General features: G+C 44.7%; 1 protein-coding gene across 2 annotated transcripts in view; it reads right to left on the bottom strand.

The window, feature by feature from the left end:
- The window catches only part of KIAA0930 (KIAA0930 ortholog), a 39908-nt gene that overhangs the window by 5087 nt on the left and 21545 nt on the right, over positions 1–13276 (bottom strand). The window contains exons 3-9 of one of the 2 annotated variants that reach the window (XM_050323319.1): positions 10963–11067; positions 9649–9726; positions 7395–7496; positions 7040–7180; positions 4872–5066; positions 3308–3470; positions 1369–1524 (exon numbers count right to left, since the gene is read on the bottom strand). In XM_050323319.1, the coding sequence (XP_050179276.1) occupies positions 1369–1524; positions 3308–3470; positions 4872–5066; positions 7040–7180; positions 7395–7496; positions 9649–9726; positions 10963–11067 (940 nt within the window). Of the gene's footprint in view, positions 1–1368; positions 1525–3307; positions 3471–4871; positions 5067–7039; positions 7181–7394; positions 7497–9648; positions 9727–10962; positions 11071–13276 lie in introns of both variants that reach the window. The other variant, XM_050323318.1, reaches the window with a different exon arrangement.

Raw genomic sequence — 13276 nt, 5'->3', positions numbered from 1 at the left:
GGGAGGGCAGGATCTTCCAGGGAAACAAGTGTAAGTGCCAGTAACCAGAGATGCCAAGGGGCTTTCCCTTTCTTGAAGGGAACATCCCCGAGCCCCTTAGAGAGACTTCTGGATCTGAAGATGTGGGGACGAGTAATTCAACTGGTTCATCCTTTCTACAGCCCAAAGCCTACATTTCTGCACTCAAAAAGCTGCCATAAAAGCCACTCCTCTTTTTGGCTCCTCAGCTCCATATTGTCCAAATGTGACAGAATATGAACCTGTAAAATTTCTGTCATGATCAAGGGCATCTTTCTAAATATGACAGTAAAACCAACATGTTGGCAAGGCAGGACACTGGAAAAATTGGAAACTGGGCTGCTATGTCCTTTGGAAGGGAGAATGGAGCACACAATCAAGAGGTTGATCAAACACAACTGCATAAAGAGGATGACATGAGTAAAAATTGATCTGCAGCTCCAGAGGGCTCCAGCCACACTTATAAAGAATTAAACACAGTGGAGGGAGTCCAGTGAAGGGCCACAGAGATGATGATGGGACTGGATCACCTGACACACGAGGAGCAGCTGACAGAAGTGGGACTATCTAGCACAGAGAGAAATCTTATCAATATGTATAAACTCAAGACATTTTAAAATGTACTGTGAGCACTGTCACTGGGATTTTAATATCTCTCTTAATGGCCTCTCCCAGGGAGGTGAGCACCTTTCCCACTTCACCCTGCCCCACGTGTAATGCTCCAGCTCCCCGGAAAGCTGCCACTGGCACAAGTGCATTGATCACAACAAGGCCTTGGAAACTGGCTCTATCTGACGTGTGAAACTAAAACAAATGTGGGTTGTGAAAAACTGCAGAGGAAAATTCTGCCCTGGAGCCCAGACATTTCACGTCCTATTTCTGTGCATCTCAATATACACTCCAACTCCTGCAACCGTATGTTCAACGAATGAAGTCTCAGAGAGGATGTTCAAGCTCAAAGCAAATATTTGAGCAGGGAGCATTTGTGCCACCCACTTGAGCAACTATGAAATGCCAGCAGGAACAATACATCTTCTGTGAACTCCAAAAGGCCTGTGGTGGGAGAGCAAGGGAGCTTGGTAACTCCAGCTAACTTGCTCTAAGATTATCAAGACAATTATCATAAGTAATAATTATTTTGCTGAAACACTGTTCAAAGTCCATCCTTAATTAGAGAGGAGCAATTTTTACTGGAATTTGTCATTTCTTCTAAACTGAAATCAACCCCTGCATACAGTGGGATTGCAGAGAAAAACTTGTTCCTCTGACTTAGCAGCAAAATCCCCCAACACAGAAGGCTGTCTAGGAACCAAAGGACTCTGTTTTTGCACAATACGTGCCAAAATTCACCTGTTAAAATTCGATGCAATGGCAAAGTGATGTAAGTTAAGTGTGCATAGAGTAGAAAGTTTTCATCTGTCCTGTTCAGCTTCAGCCAGGAGCCCACCAGCGAACGCCCTGTCCCCGACAGGGACCGCGACCGCAGGTTGGTCGCGTTGTGCAGATCTGCAAAGGCACAGAGAGACAAAGAGCATCAAGGGATTGCACTTCTTGCACTTCACTGCAACACTTCTGAAAGTCAAAAAAACAGGAAGGCCTCCTACTCATGGTGCAGAGACAAACCACGTGCAGGACGTGACTATTACGGTTTTTTAGATCAATCAGACCTTGCCCGGCACAGAATTCACCATTTACACTGAAGCCAATAAATGGCAGCAGCTGCAAACAGCCTCCTGCTGACAGAGCAGCCAGGACAGGGGATGAGCCCTCTGCTACCACACTGCACAAGCAACACCCTGAGCCAGTCCTCCCTCACACACAAAATCACAGAACATCCCTAAAATTAAGCAGTTACTCATGCAGAGATCCACCAGAGTAACAGAAGAGAAATTGTTTGTTTTGAAGAAAACTGACAGGTATCTAACATGCAGGAGGAGAGTCAGCATTAATGCCCCAGCTTCCTGCACTCCTGGGACCCTTCAGCAGAGCCACTCTTCTCATAACTACTTCAGATAACCACAAGTAACTTTTTAAAACAAAAGGATACTGAGCCCCCTGTAAGTCAGACATGGCTTTTACAACTGCAGGTCTCTTCCCCAGCCATATGCTGCATTTTTGGACTCTTTGTAAACCTCTTCTCCAGTGCCCTGTGACACACAGCCCTGTCCCACAGTGCTAGAAGCAGATGTTGAAGTCAACATATGAATTTTGGATCAGAGTGATCCAAGCTCTGGGACTGAAAGCAGGTTCTGATCCAAACAAAAAGAACACATGGTGGCAGCTACTCTAGATAACATGGGTTAAAACACAGCTTTTGATTAGGCAAATTAGGGAAAAAGAGGGAAGGTTTTTATTGACAGAACCCTAAATTAGCTACAACCAGTTTAAGTTGCACAGAATCTGCATTAAACATTATCACTTCAGCTTGTTTTTTAATGTGCAATTCTTTATTAGCTAAGCTGGTCCAGTCCTGCTGATGGGCTCTTTGCTACTATTACAAGCAGAACTCATGACCTGAAAATCACCTTTGTGTTTATCTGTTAGCATGCCAACAGACAGATTTATTGACTGAATTGTTTTTAAACATATGAAAAGCAGTTTGGACGTTGACATTTGTGAATTTCCTGCCTCACAAAACTGCGATGTGATTGGATTTATACTACAAAATTATATTCTGAGTCAGGCTCCATTTTTTTAATCTTGCTGGTTGTTTCCTGTTGAGTAACTAAAATTCAAAGGAAGAGTTCCACAAGGCATTACATTGTAACACAGATGAAATCATGAGGTTTTCTCTTTGTAGAGGTCAGAACTGGTTCAAAGCCAACTGAAGTAAACATTTTTTTCACCAACTTTAACCAGTTCTGGATCAAGCAGCTCTGCTGCTTACTCTCTCATGCTCTAGGGAGTCTGGATTTCAATCTTCTGTCCCACAGGGTGAAAATCAGGGAATTCAGAGAACTTGCAGCTGAGAGTGTGCCCTACCCCACAATACCTGGAAGAGTGTGGCACCTGGGAAAGGAGGGGGGGTCTCTGCTGCTCAAGTTTCTCTCAAATGGACCAATATAAAAGGGAGAGATAAGGTTTAAAAATATTTAGGAATTGTGGGCTCTAACCTTCAAAAAGATGCTTAAGCCTGTGAAAACTCCACTTTCAGAGAGGCACTGGCTCTTGTGTGGAGCTCTCCTTTATCCACCCTGCAAACCTTTTCGGGAACCCAGCGCTGGGATCCCCTCCCACAGCGCTGTGCCCTGGCCAGCCCAGCCTGTACAGCTGGCAGGACGTCCCTCACCTCCACCATCATCGTCTCTGAAGAATTCCTCGCTGTCGTTTGCCGAGTGGGACTTTTTCATCTCGGCAATTCTGTTCCGGGGCACTTTCCTCTTGAGGGACGGCGAGAAGAAGGACGGGCGGTTGTTGCGTTCTGGAGTCGGGGGGGTGCTGAAAGAGGTGACCTGAGAGGGAAGGAGAAACAAAGGTTTGCTTTTCCCTCTGTGAGCCCTGAGGCAGCCACAGGTGTAAAAATCCAAGTGTCACCTGAACAGTCATCTCAGCTTCAAGACGCCCATCAAGAGGAAAAATATTTTGATGTATCATCTCCCTCAGCTGTCACGCGAGTAATGACCGCTTTTCCCAAGGATTTATAGTCATAAAGGAACAAAATCAATTTTTAGGCACCAAGAACATCAATCTTACTTCTGCATGTTGAAATTCAGGAGACTTATTATGCTAAGAATTACTGTATTGGACACTCAAATGGTGCACCTTCATTTCTTTGGCAAGCACAAGGCAGTAGTTTCCCTGCTGTCCCACGGCATCCCTGTGGAAGGTCACAGTGTCCCCAGGGAGCAGGGTCATGAGGCCATTATTGCACCCAACATGCTGAGGCAGAAGCACAGTCAATCTACAATCATGTGTCCTGTTTCTATATAGGATTGGAGAAACCCAAGCTGAGATGCCCCAGTTGATTTGATTAGTCCAAGTGATGGCAAACACAAGGATAGAAGTGTCTGTGGTGAAATACAGGGACAAAACTATCAAGAAACCCTTCCTTCAGAGCAGAAGTTGCCCTTGAATAATCCACAATTAAGGCCGAGCACATCTATTTTGGAGAGAGCCGAAATGCAGGGCTGATGTACTGGCTTTGACAGCAATATTTTAATAGTTTCATTCCAAATGGAAAGACAAAATAGAGATAGCTACTTTGCTAAATCCAATTTGATGTTTTCCAGTTGACACCAGAAGCCTTGGAGACAAGAGATCATATCACCTCTCCAGGCCTGATTCCTCCAGCCTGTATTTTTGTGGTAGAGAACAGGGGCCAAATCAGCATCTATGGTCTGATTCTATTGGCATTTTACTGCACTTGCACTAAAATTAAGCATATGTATGAATATGATACTGCATCCAGATCCATAATGTCTATAGGCTTCATACTGGCAGCATTCCTCGGTGGCAAAATCTAACAGTACCATTTCCTGGGAGGTTTAGCAAGGAACCTACATAACACACATATTCCATGTTTTCAGGTGAATCCCATCTCTTACAGAAATGGAATCTATTATTTTCATGGAAAACAGGCAGAATCAGTTTCCCTGGCATCAAGATTGCTGTTGTTTCAACAAAGCACTCCTCCAGAAGCATGAATCATCCAGTCATCTCTGTATCTAAGTACTTGCTCAGGAGAAACTGTGCTAAAAATCCATCTCATGTACCGAGTGTGTTCAAAATACACCCTGGCAAACCTCAGTTCAGAACCTCGATGTGAGTTTGGCCTGGCTTCAGCCCCTCTGCTGGCCTTGGAACGGAGCGTGTTCATGCTTCACCTCAAGTCAGCATTTCTGTCTGCTGCTTACCCTCTCATGCACTGGGGAGTCTGGATTTGAATCCTCTTCTGTCCCATAGGGGGAAGTGTCCCCCGTGGAGACTCTGCTCACGGCCATCTCCGCGTGCCCCTTCCCCTGCGGCCCCTTCATCCGCACAAACTCCATGTTGTTGTATTTATAGAAGCCAAAGGACATTCTCTGGGCCATCTTCGCTGCAACACTCACCTACAACACACCAGGACAGAACAGAAAAACATGCAACAGCAGCCCTGCAACTTGAAAATAGCCATCTCTGGAAGAATTATCTGAGAACAAGTCAAAACCATAGTGGATAGCAATTCTTAAGAAGCATTTAAGCCTAAAATCTAAAGTGATTTTACAGAGCCAAACACAGGCTCTGAGAAGAACCAACTCCTTCAGCTGTGCAAAAGGCAGAGTTACCAATGGCACACTGAGACAAACCAGGTTTTTATCCAGACCCACACACTGAGCACAAGCAGGGAGGGACGTGCACATCTCACTGCAGCCTGTGCTGGGACACCTGTTTGAGTCCAAAAAGCAACAGACACACATGAGATGCCTTGAACCAGCAAAGCAAAGGGCACAGCTCTGGCACTACCTTATGGCAAGTCACTTCAGACAGTTTTGTGTCCACACTGTCAAGGCCAAAGCACAAAGAAGCATTCCCATGCACAGCTAACCTTCAGCACCTTCAAACCCCCTCAACTGGCCCAAGGGCTCAACTTCCAGTTAACACAACTGAACTGGAAACTGAACTGAGAACTGGAAAAAGGAACAGACCAATATGAAAACAGTCAAGGTTTGGCCTAGTGAAGTAAGTCGGACTTATCTGACAGTTTAAGCAGTTTACAGCAAGTTCCAGCAGCTTATGAAAGGCTGAGATGCTCGTTATGGAGCACAGCTCATTTTATACTGAGAATTACAGAACTGTAGAATAGTTTAGATTAGAAAACACCTTTAAGATCAATCCAACCCCTGACCAAACACAATCAAGCCCACCACTGAATTACGTCCTTAAGTGTCACATCCACGTCTGTAAATCCCTCCAGGGCTGGAGACTCCACCACTTCCCTGGGCAGCTGTGCCAGGGCTGGACAGCTGTTTTGGTGAAGAAATTTTTCCTAATATGCAATCTAAACCTCCCCTGAAACAACTGAAATCAAGTAACCTTCAAAAGCATAGAGAGGTTACTTCTGTAAAGTTCTGTAAAAAGAATGGTCCAATTTCAAGTTTTGCCTGTGGTTGTAGTGGAGTATTTGAAGTATTTTACTCCATCTAACAAAACAGTGTTGAGCAGCTGTGCTGTCAGTCAGGACATTCCTGGGCTACGAGGTGGTTTTGCTACCTCAAATCTTGTCTTTCCACGGCAGGGCTTCCTTCTTCTGTTGTCTTCAGTGATTCTGCATTCCTATGGATTTTAATAACACACCTGCTGATTGTGTGAGGTCACAAGGTGACAGGGGGAAAGAAATAATTTTTATGTTCTCTCAAACTGCTAGAGGAGTTTAACTTCTCACATTTAAAAGAGGACAAGGGAAATTATTCAGGATCTCTCCTGACAAGGGTAGAAACAAAGGGAAATGAATTTTACAGTCACAGTAGATATTGTGGGAAATTTTTTGTTTCTGGAAGATCTCTCAGGATTGTCTTCATAACAAACCATTTGAGAAGTTTATTGACTCTTGATTTCATCACTAAGTACTGCATTTGAAGCTAAAAGTGCTGGCAGCATTTCATGTTTCTGTAGGAAAGCAAAGAAAGGTACTTTCTGTGGCAGTGAGACCACAGTGGTCTTCTGAAAACAGCCATGAGCACAAAACAGAACGGAGAAAAACACACTTTACATAGAGCAAGATAGTTACCAGAGTTTCAGATCTGCCAGGAAATCATACCTTCTCTGAAGAGACCAGAAATGTCTATGACCCTTCAAGAAAATGAAGGGGCTCCCAGAAAACTGTTGTTCAGGCCCATTCCTGTGTCATGCTCTTGGTTACTGATCACCTTCACTCCTTTTGGAGTCTGAGTCAAAAGCAGTAGCTTTCAGGTAACTTTCAAAGCCAGAAAAAGGACTGATACAGCTGATCTAACAGGACAAAAAGCTGACAGCCTCAGCCACAAAGACAATCTGGTCAGAGCACCATTGCTGCAAAGGGCAGTGTCCTTCAGAAGCTCCTTACCCTGTTGTCATAGACCTTCTTGAGTGCTTCATAGCGGATGGACCCCTGGAAAATCACCCCTTGGAAGGTGTTGCTTTTGTCACTGGCCACCAGCTCCACACAGACCATCTCTCCTTCTCCCACGGTCATGTCACTGAAAACCTGCCAGAGATCCAAGGTGAAACACTTGGAGGCAAACTGCATTAGTTCAAATGGAAATACATTCAGATTCCCAGGGCTGTCCTCAGGCCCAGGGCAGTTGCAATAAATCCTCAATCAGCCACGAACACTTGTTGGTAAGGCACAAGAAACCAGCTAATCAGATATAAGACCAGTATAGGACAAAACTTTGCTGCTGCTGCAACAAGGAACTCACCTCTTCAAAGCTGTCAATCATGAAGAATATGTTGGGGTAGCTGATCTTTGACTCCTCTCCTTTACTGTCCATCGGGTGTTTGCTCGGAGATGCAAACACTTGCTGAGGAAGACACAGAGAAAACACCTCTTCTCAGTTAAATGTCTCAGGGATGGACACACTGAACACAAGGCAAGGAACACCAAAACACCTCAGCCCAGCACTGCTCACTTACACCAGAGGTGCTGGACATCCTGCAAAAGCAAAGCTGGGCTGGTTTCTGCCTACGGCCTGATTTGCAATAACGACCCTTGAGAAATCCTTGGATTTTCACAGGCAGGTTATCTATCAAACACTGCTGGCTCCACAGTAAATGTCCTCCTGTGGAGCTGAACTCTCACCCTCCTAAAGCACAGCTGAGGTACCCCACATTTCAGCACAGAGAAAACCACCCCCAGCTGCCTTCAGGTCACTGCAATGCACTGCAAAAAGCACACACCCAGCAACGGTGACAGTGGAGCAGCTGACCCAACACCCTCCATTTCATTTAATTTAATTGTTATTGTTTGCTTAGTGCCACGCTAGGACCAACCTCCCCCAGGAATGGGAAGTGTGGCCCTCAGGAGGACAAGCATTGGGTTTCTCATCCCCATCTTCTGCTTCTGCTCCTTTCTCTATCCACTGAGCTTCCTCCTGCACACTCCTCCCTCTGTAGCAGTTCCTGAATTCCTTTGGTGACTTCACACCACAAAACGTATTTAAATAGCTAAAGGCTTTAAATGTTATCATTCCAACAAGATTAGCAAGTAGGTAAGGAGGGAGAAGGAATTCATACCAAGCAGCTTTCTTTGCTTTCACCCCTGCTCAAACAGAACTTTGAGTTAAAGAATTCTGTCAAATCTTAGCCCACTGTGGACGTGCTGAAAGCTCTGGATCTGCCCAGGCTGACAGGCTTGTGACACTCCTGCTGCAAACCATTCAACACAAAACACAACTACAGATGGGATATTACAGCATGACAGGGGTGCTTTGCCTTTTCTGTACTTATGAAGCCTACATGCACATTTACATATAGATTATTAAAAAGCAAGGTTGCTTCAAGACCAGAAACAAAAAATGATACTTGCACCAACAATTTATAAGCAGAGTCACAGCAGGGGCCTCTAGGAGTGAGGAACAAAAAACTTCCTCCTCATCCTAGACACTGCTCACATGCAGTGAGGGCATGTCCCTCATCCTCTTCTTCACAGTTTTCAAATCTGCAAATAACATTTACAGATTTTTCTCAAAAAAATTTTGCAGAAGTTAACTGAGGGTGAAACTCGGACTAGTAAAAACTGAAAATAAGCCATGACAAATAACTGGCTTACATCAGCAGGGCAGTGTGGTGTCTCAACAGCACCAGAAGAAGGAAATTATGTGCCTAACCAATGCAAATTACAGAGACAACAATCAGCAGTGCTAGTTTTGTTTGTAGGCAAAATAAAGTTCTTTTAAAATGGTAAAACAAAATTTAGGGATTAAAGAGCACTGGTTTATTTCTGCACAAGCAGCTGCATAAGCTTAGGGAATGGAAATGCCTGGGAAAAAACAGCCTTTGAAAGGCAACAGCAGCTTTTTAAGGAATCTCTGCTAACTAGGAGAAGTTGTTGCCAGATCTGCTGAAAACTGAGGGAAGAAGTCACAGGTTTCCTGTTTCTATCGCCTTCATGCTTGTTATTCAGTGTCCTCCACTGTGCTAAGCCCTGGATTAACTGCACACAAGCAAGTGATTAAAGCCTTTGGTGTGAAGATGGAAGGAATGAGCAGTTTAAGAGAGAAACTGAAAATCTCAAAAAATAATGAGATACATTGGTAACCAGTAAATTGTCCACTGTGTAACAGCTCTACATTACAAATTTATCCTGAAGGCTCATTAAAACTAAAGCTAAACCCAGTTTTAGGTTTAGCCTCAGACTGGGGAACAGCTGGGCATGCTCCCCTCTCCCCAGCACCACCTTCCCTCTCTCCCCCACAAATCCAGCAGGCAATGATACACACCCTGACAGCATGCAGGAATCTTCCCAATTTTGTGAGAGGGGCTATAAAGGACATTTAGATCTCCCATTTAGGTGAGTGGCAAGAAATGTCACTACCCAAGGACCTGAGATGCCTCACAAGGATGCATCTGTCAGAGCACAGCCTGAGAACCACTCCCTGGTTTTGGAGCAGTTTTTAGGACTAGGTAATGCTGGATGCCAACCTCTGATCCACAGCAACAGAAGGGGAAGCTCACCTGAGATTTCTTCTTGTGGATATGAATATCTCCTCCATCGGAGCGTGTGCACACAGCACAGGTCACCACATAGTCCAGCTAAAACAGGGCACCAGGGACAGAAACTGAGGGTTAGAGTTGGGAAAACAAAACCTTCGTGTGCAGGGAGCAGAACACATTCTGTCTTCATTATTTTTTGGCTGTCTAAAAACTAAGACGTTTTGGTATTGCCATTTCCTTTACGATGCTGAACCTCCTACGATTTTCAAGGCTCTGTTTGTTCATCAACCCAGTGACACTGCAATCTCTGCTGCACAAGCCCTGGGTAAGGACACTCCTGCCAATGTTGTTTAGCACGAGCTTCCTGTCAGCTGGGGGAATGAGCAGCACACCCTCCCTTCAGCACACTAAGGCAGAAATGGAAAAGATCTCCCTTCAAAATGGGAAAAAGAGACACAGTAATGAACACAAGTGACATGTTAGAGAGGTCAGAACACACTGACACAGCCTGACAACAACCTGAAAAACCTTGCAAGGACCCAAGTGTCACAGCTCTGGACTGCAAAGCCCAGCTGTAACAGCATCGCTGAACTCTGAGTGTGGCAAATGCATCCTGGTTTTATTGAGCATCAAATTAAAGCAGAAGCTGCTCTCTGCAGAGAAGTTCTGCAATGAGACTTCTGGGAGGAAGGAGGGAGAATGAAAACAATTTGTTTTCCAGGATGTGTGCAATGTCTCCCATTCTGAGATCATAATCAGCAAACTTTTAATGGATCTCGAGTGGCTACAGTAATGTTCAGCTTCCCTAAGCACCAAAATAACATACACAATAACCAAACAACTTAAGAGTTAATTAAAGAAATAATTTGTGCCTCAAGTTTCCACCACCAGAAAAAGAAGTTTTATTAAAGTTCTGATGTCAAGAGCAGCAAACCCCCAGTGTAACACATTGCATTTTCACTTAGCAGTCCCCTCCCCTCTTAGCTGCACCACCGTTGTGAACTCTAATGGAAATATTGCTTGTCTAAAAGTCACTTTCCCTCTAAAAACCTTTAAACTGGACAAAGCCTTCCTTTTGTAAAACTTTGTGACAGAGCATAAAACTCAGTCCATCCTCAATGCTTACAGCTGAAGTTTTCTGAGGAAAATAATAAACATCTCAGTTTCTGTTCACTTAGATTCTGAAAGGCAAAATTAAAGCCAATGTTTCCTTCTATCCTCCAGGAGTGTTCAAATCCTCCAAGCCAGGGAGGAAAGGGGACAGATCAAAGCCTACCCCCAACCCTCTGGAGGACAATTATTAGCCCATGAAAATGAGATGAGCATCACTGTTACCTTCTGCAGGATGAGGTTCAAGTAGACACTCTCTTCCCAGTCAATGTCAGGGTCTCCCAGGCCAGGAAGCTTCTTAGAATCTCTCCGGTAAACTTCCACTTCAACCTGCTAAGGAAATGTCACCTCTCCTTGAGAACTGTTACTTAGAGGCACCTATTTGCAAACAGAAAACTGACACCAGAAGCTGCATGTTGTGGAGCTTCCTAGTTTTCTGTCAGGATCTGATTTTGCTGACTGTGCAAGGCTTTGTGTGGAAATGAATTGGGGAAAAACGTGGGATGTGCAGGAGAACAGAGAAGAAAGGCAGGTCTGTGCAGGAGAACCTCAGTTTTGGACAGCAGCTGCATTTATTCCTTCTAACAGGTTTTAACAAAAATGAAAGTAATAAAGTCATGGATACACAGGGAGTGTCTTCAGGGCTTAGTGAGAAACAGCACTGCAGACACCAAGGTCATCCAGAGCTTTCTTCTTGGGATTATGGCTACTGAAATTTTCATGGGCAGTAACTGCAGAGGACAATGAGAAAAACACCCTCCAAGAGACAATTCTGAGTCCCCTTTCCTGGATCCTGTTAATTATTCAGGAGTTGCACCTGATCCTCCTGGAACAGACTCTGGAGCCCACAGAAAGGCAGGAAAATGCCCAGTAGCCATGGCAACTCCACACCCACCGTAGCTGTAAAGCTGAAACAAAGCCCATTGCAACAGAGACTGTACACTGTGCAAGAGGCCAAGTGCAGCTACAGACAAACCCATCCATTTCAAAACATTTACTTCAGTATTAATTACTTGAATTCTGTGCCCATAGCCACTTTGCATAACCAAAAGGCAAACCAAGAGAAGGAGCACTAAACGATCTGAAAAGATGATTAATTTCTGGTGTCTCTGCATGGAGCAGAACAGCAAGAAGATGTCTCAGACTCCACGGGGTTCACGAGTGGCTACCAACAAACACACTTCTAAACTGAAATGCAAACAAGCATTTTGTCACACTTATCTGTAAATGGGAGACACATTCGGGTCAATAATCCCCACTGGGTTGCAAGAGTAGCTGCAATATTTCCCACTCTGAAGAAGGCAAGTTAGTTAAAGTTTTGCAACAGAAGAACTGGTGAGAAAGAGAACAGGATGGGAAAGCACATTTTGCAACATCTATTGCACGTATTTAGGACTTAGAATAGCAGCAATCACCTCATGTGAACGGGGATTACTGAGCGCTGAAGTTCAAAAGTCAGGCCCCATTTATCGCTAACGAGACAAGAGTAAAAGGCACGCAGGGCCATCTGTACCATCAGCTGGCAGCTAGAAACAGCAGCTTCCTCCATCTGCAAAGACAGAAAACTCTCTCCTGCATCCAGAAAACTGCTTGGCCCCCTCATTTGAGAACACACCAAACATGGGCTTGTTGGATCCTGCATGGCCTTGAGACTGTTTTCTCACTGAATTTTCACTTTCTTTCTTCATTATTACATAGGTTTATCATCAGAAAAATGAGGAGAAAGCAAAAATGTGCCAATCCGAGGTCACACAGGGTGTGGGAATTCTTTGTAACACCCAGTGCGGCTTCTGCTGAATCCCCTCAGCACAATTTGGGATGGAATGTTACATCCATAACACCACACATGGACATGGGAGAAGAAACATTACAGAATGGTAAGAAATCAGAGCGTTGCAAACCATCCCTCTTGACTGCAGAAATGCATAAACTGGGTTATTGACCACAAAATGGGGGGGAAACACCCTGGTGCACAGACTAGACAATTAAGTTTTAATTACTGGTGTTATTAGAGACATGGTTATGCTATTCCAGAGCTCCAACTCAACTGCATATTGATTTCAACACTGAAGCCAGACATTCCCAGACCTCTCATGAGCAGGTTGAGCTGGCTGTCACCCACAGATCAAACACACTGAGTGCTCTGCTCAACTTGTGACCCAATAAGGCTCCCAGGGAGCTCCAAGCAGACCCTTCTACCTTTTCCAGGGTGCAAGCCCAGCCTAGCAGTGCTCTTCTACCCCTAAGCTCCCCAGAGCCTCAGACAGATATGCTGCATTTCTGACACTGAATTATTCATCATAATTCATCACATGGGGAAACTGGGTCTGGGCTTCTTCACCTCCCAGCAAAGTTGCTCTGCGTGGCAGAGAACAAAGCACCTGCTCAGCCACGTGAGTCAGTGCAATTCATATCAAATTCACTTCTGATTCTAGCCTTCTTGTCACCCTCTCTGACTGCTTCAGATGAGTTTCTCAGAGGCTAGAAGAAATATAAAGCAATTCATTAAAAATGCCCCTGCAGCCCACACCCCTTCCCG

This window comes from Myiozetetes cayanensis, unplaced genomic scaffold (genome assembly GCF_022539395.1).
Source record: "Myiozetetes cayanensis isolate MyiCay16 unplaced genomic scaffold, myiCay2020 scf3, whole genome shotgun sequence".
Classification (NCBI taxonomy): Eukaryota; Metazoa; Chordata; class Aves; order Passeriformes; family Tyrannidae; genus Myiozetetes; species Myiozetetes cayanensis.
Note: the sequence above shows the minus strand (reverse complement) of the source record. Positions and strands in the feature narration are given on the sequence as shown.